Source organism: Emiliania huxleyi (genome assembly GCF_000372725.1).
Source record: "Emiliania huxleyi CCMP1516 unplaced genomic scaffold EMIHUscaffold_59, whole genome shotgun sequence".
Taxonomy (NCBI): domain Eukaryota; phylum Haptophyta; order Isochrysidales; family Noelaerhabdaceae; genus Emiliania; species Emiliania huxleyi.
This window is the reverse complement of record NW_005197576.1, coordinates 698860-703820: the sequence shown is the minus strand read 5'-3', so window position 1 is coordinate 703820 and position 4961 is coordinate 698860. Positions and strand designations below refer to the sequence as shown.

The 4961-nt window shown below is 63.3% G+C and overlaps 3 protein-coding genes across 3 annotated transcripts; 2 read left to right on the top strand and 1 right to left on the bottom strand.

Annotated features, from left to right (window-relative positions):
* Positions 1-2391: 2391 nt before the first annotated feature.
* On the top strand, positions 2392-2796 carry EMIHUDRAFT_47738 (hypothetical protein; the record flags this gene model as incomplete). The annotated part of the gene is made up of 1 exon (XM_005764592.1): positions 2392-2796. A coding segment is annotated over one exon (405 nt), but the record flags the coding sequence as incomplete, so codon positions are not given.
* Positions 2797-3401: 605 nt separating this feature from the next.
* EMIHUDRAFT_67195 (hypothetical protein) lies at positions 3402-3974 on the bottom strand (the record flags this gene model as incomplete). Its single annotated transcript, XM_005764591.1, has 1 exon — positions 3402-3974. The coding sequence occupies one exon, from the start codon at positions 3972-3974 to the stop codon at positions 3402-3404; it is 573 nt and encodes a 190-aa protein (XP_005764648.1).
* A 745-nt stretch (positions 3975-4719) lies between these two features.
* EMIHUDRAFT_214060 (hypothetical protein) lies at positions 4720-4959 on the top strand (the record flags this gene model as incomplete). Its single annotated transcript, XM_005764590.1, has 1 exon — positions 4720-4959. A coding segment is annotated over one exon (240 nt), but the record flags the coding sequence as incomplete, so codon positions are not given.
* Positions 4960-4961: the final 2 nt, after the last annotated feature.

Genomic DNA, 4961 nt, shown 5'->3' with positions numbered 1-4961 from the left:
GCCGCCTTGGCTTGCCCGTCTGTTGCGGCAGGCGAGTCGCCGTCCCGGCGCGTAGAGCTCAGAAAGTCCTTGGTTCGCGCGGACCACTCGTTGGCCTTGGCGGCCTTGGCGGCCTCGTACTCCAGATCGGGCGCCGGCGCCGCCGCCGCCGCGCGCTCCTTGACCCACCCCATGCCCTCGGACGGCCCTCCCGCCTCGGCTGGTACCTTGTCGGGCGCCCCGTTTGGCACCGCGATGTTGCTGCTCGGCCAGACTCGCTTGCCGTCCCACTCCGCCTGCGCCCCCCACTGCGACCCTCGCCACCACCCCCTGCGCTGCCCCGGGCCGCCGGGAGGTCGGCCAGGGCGAGGCGGCTGTCCGCTGGACATCCAGTCCTCCTCCGAGTACGCCGCTCTCGCCGCCGCTGCTCGCGCCGCCGCCGCCGCTCTCGGGGATGGGGACGCCTTGGGGTTGGTCAGCCGCTCGAAGGCCTAGAGCGCAAGACGCGGTGTGCTGTGAGCCGGTGCACGTCGGAAGGCAGGGCGGCAGTGGAGTGGGAGGCTCGCCTCTGTCAGCAGTCGGAACTTTTGCGCGGCGTATTTTGTCGGGTTGAGATCCGGATGCCACTGCTTGGCCCGCTCGCGATACGCGGCCTTGAGCTCCGCGGGCGAGGCACCCGGACGCACTCCCAGCACCTCCGCAGGGTCGTCTCCCTCAGCCATAATCATGGTGGACGAGCGTGAACGCAAGGTGGCGCCTGGGCCGGCGGGCGCCGCGGAGGCCTGCCCTGAGCATGCGGCGCCTCTTGCCCCCACTGCCCGGCCGGTGACCTCGAGGGGTGGGAAGGCGTGGGAGAAGGCCGCGGCCGCCGCGCAGCAGAGGTGCAGCATCGAGCAACGGCACTGCCACCAACGGGAAAGCCGGGGGGCGCGAGTCTGGAGCTCGATTTCTTTCGATCGGATCGGAGGAAAGGTGACGGAAGGAGAAGGAGGTTGACCGGGTTTGCTTTTCATCGGAAAGCGACAGACTGGCAGATTTGTTTGTCGGTCGGGGAGTGACTGATGACTGACGGCTGCCAGAGAGAGCCAGCCAGCCTCAGGCAGGCATGCCGAAGGCGAAGGTGTAGATAATTATAGAGATACGTCGTGCGAAAAGCGTCACTGGCCGCGAAAACTGTCAAAGAATTTACTGTCAGTTCGGGGCAAAAACCGTCACTTGGATCTTGGTAGGCCGGGAAGTGATCTGTGATCTGTGAGGGTCCGCCCGCAGGGGCAGGCGCATTTTGTAGGCCGGGAAGTTTCGCAGTGACTGTTCCGTTATCGTTCGTAGCTCCAAGTGCTGTCCCAGTGCTGTCCAAGGAGGTGCGCTGGCTGGATGGAGAACCTTGCGCACGATATCCTAAGAAGAGCGTGCCGCGCAGCGTCCTGCCTGGCCAACTCTGAACTCTCGCTCTCCGCGTCATCGTTGCGCGCTTCTCATCCTTCAAGCTCGAGGCTGAAAAACTGGCACCGACGACAACATGCCGACTGTGTCTGCCGATCAACACACGACAACTCTTCTACCTCTTAACACCGTACGCGGGGCCGGCGCCGTCTGAGGCGCGCACTAGGCGACGGTTACTGCTGCCAAGAAGAATCTGCAATGAATCTGCAATCACCCACACGGTCAAGGATGTCCATCGCGGAAGAAAAAGCGCGAGTGGCGAGACGGCGAGGCCATCGACCGCGGTTGTGTGCCCTCGTCGCCGCCGTTTTGCCACGTTCCTGTCCACGCTGATCGCTGTCCGTTTTCACTCGGAAATTTCCTAGGAAATTTTCCGGCTTCGTCCAAGGACCACCCAGCAAGTGACAGCTTCGTCGGAAAGCGACAGTTTCGTCGGGACAGGATCCCGGCCCCCCCCCCGCGAATTCCTGAAAGAAAGAAAGAAAACAAAAAGGGCGAGGGGAGGGATGGGGAGGACGGCACGCCGCCACCACACAGGTCACACAGGGATTTTAAGGAGAGGAGTGTGGTTCTAGCCGTCGCCCACCCTTGGGAGTCTGCCTCTTCCTATGTCAGTCCCTCGCCGATTCTCGCTGCATCCTGCAAGCACCAAGCTGCATGCAACCTTCATGCCTGCTTGCTTCATTCATGCCACCTCGCGGTCGTCCCACTCTCGTCGCTCTCTCTCCTGTCGCTTCATCCTCTGTCCCGTCGCTCTCCTCTGCCTCGTTCTGCGACGACGCCGCCGCCTGCCGATCCCCACGAATTCCTCCGCGGCCCAACTCCCGATTTCTTCAATCCATTTTGCGTTCCCGCGTTGCAACGCGCCCCGGAGCCGCCCGCCGACGGCCCCTTCGCGAACGGTCCGGAACTCCACCGCGCCGTCTTGTTGCAACTGCACTGCACGTCTCCACGCGCTCCGCGTACAGAATGGGAGAACACGTCTCCGTCGTCGTGCTCGTCGGCCCCAGCGGCGCCGGCAAATCCACGCTCCAGGACGCCGTGGCGGCGCGGCATCCCGACCGCGTGCTGCGCGCTGTGAGCCACACCACCCGTGCGCCGCGGGAGGGCGAGGTTGACGGGCGCGAGTACAACTTTGTCGACCGTGCCGCGTTCGAGGCGCTGGCCAACGCCGGCGCCTTTGTCGAGACGGCCGAGTACAGCGGCAACCAGTACGGATCCGGAGCCACCGCGCGCCAGGCGGCGCAGCAGGGGAAGGTTTGTCTGCAGGTGCTCGAGCCAAAGGGGGCCGAGTCCTTCCGGCGCCTGCGTGACGAGCTGGGGTGTCGCTTCGTCTTTGTCACGGCGCCGCGCGAGGAGCTGGTGAAGCGGATCCGCGCCGAGCGGCCCGACGCCGACGTCCGAGTCGACGACCTCGACGTGATGCTGCGCTACGGAGACGAGGCGGAGTTCGACCTGGTGCTGTCCAACAGCAACCTCGCGGCGGCGGTGGATGAGCTTTCGCGCTTTGTGCTCGGAATGCCCGCTCGCTCGGACCAAGCCTAGCGTGAGGCGGTTTCCTGAAGGAGGTACGAGTACGCTGCGGACGTGGAGGTTAGTTTCCCCCGATACTTAAACACGAAACAACCCCGCTTGCGGGCCTTAAGCGCACGTATGTAAAAAAACTGTTCAGTTTTCAAAGGCAAAACACAACGCTCTGGCCTTTCGTTCGCGGAGCACTCGACCCTCCCCTCGGCCTCGCACACACGTCGCCTCGCCTCACAACTCGGACACAACGCCCTTTCATTGTTCCCAATCTGTCCTTGAGCATTTCTCCCTGCGAGCTAGAACGTATGTGCACTGGCTGAGGAGAGCCCAACGCAATGGCCGCGCTCGCGTCGGGCTTCTAGTCGGGCTTGAGCGGTTGAGGGGTCGGATGATGAGGCTTGAGGGCGGGGCAGCTGTGGCAGCTTACTGCTTACGACTAGGCTTTCGAGCGGTTAGCGCCTCGCCGCTAACCGGCAAGCGCGGATCCGATCCAGAAGGGGAAAGTCTGCTGCGGCTGCGTTGCCCTTTGTGCGGAGCGCCCTTTGCAACGAGCCGGTGTCCTTGTAGCCACTTCGCCGGTAGTTGGCGACGACGCGCTCGAAGGTCTCCATGCCCTCAACGACGTGCCCGAGGGTCGACTCGTGCGGAGTCCCCCGGCCCAGCCGCATGCCATTCGGAGATAGCGCCACGAAAAGGTGCGACGTTCGAGAGTTGACGCCCGCGCCGGCAAAGGAGAGAGTTCCGTGGAGGAAGGGCATTTTGTTGGGCTCGTCCGCAATGCGCCTCGCCCTGCCCTGCCAGCGAGCGGTGACCGCCGGGTCGGCAGCCACTCCGAACTGGACAAGGAGGCCAGGGATCACCCGGTAGAGCAACTGGCCTTCCATGAAGCCAGACTTTACGAGGTCGGTGACACGCATCACGCCGAGCGGAGAGAGCGACTCGTTGAGCAGCACGGTGAAGGGACCCGCAGTGGTGTCGCATGCAACGCGCTGCTGGCCCAAGGGAGCGAGCGGCGTGAGCAGCATGTACGTGCAGACGCTGGGAGCACTTCAACAGGAGAGCAGAGAGAGACTTCAAGAGGTCCCAGCAAACGAGCAAAGAGGCCAACGCTTTAAGAGCAATCAATGAATGGACGTCCCTCCCAAACTAGGTGCGATGCCCCGGCGGGCGTCTGTGCGTGTGTGGGACAGACGTTCCTATGCGCGGGGCTTCCCGCGGGGACGACGTATACCGCCGCCGCCGCAAACCCCAAAACAATCCCCCATATGTTTGTATGCACATGGACATGGAGTGAAGAATTCTTAAAAGAGAAGCCTCTCTCACAGCACACTGGCAAAAGCGCGCGGACTGGCTCGCTGTGATTTCCGGCTCACCGATTGATTGATTGATGGGAAGGCGAAACACAGTCCGACCAACGACTGGGACACCAACGCGGTATGGGTGGACGCTAGACGGGCGATGACGGTCACACAGGAGCGACACACAGAACCACAAGACAAGACACTAAGTGAAGAATTCTTCAGTCAAGAATTCCGGGTGCATCTAGATAGAAAACCCGCGTGGAAACCTTGTCGCAGGTCGGCGCGCCGCAGCAAGGTGCGACCAGGGGGATCCTCCTGCGCCCATTTCCCGCTGCCCGTCTCCGCTCTGCCGATCCTGCCCCTCTCAGCGCATCTGTGCCGCACCGGCGCTGCCACGCGGGTAAAGTGACCCGGGGTGATCGGCTCCGCCGCCCTCCTTAGGTGGCGACGGCTGCATCCACACCGCGGGATGGCTGGCCCAGGGAAGCGGCAGTACGTGGTCAAGGGCACCACGTTTGAGGTGGACGTGCGTTACGAGGTGCGGAAGGGGGTCGGGCAAGGCGCGTACGGATTGATATGTGCCGCAAAGGACACAAAGGACGGGGACCAGGTCGCGATTAAGAAGATCACAAACGCCTTCGAGGACGCGGTCGACTGCAAGCGGATGCTGCGGGAGATGCGGCTGCTGCAGCACTTTAAGCACGAGAACGT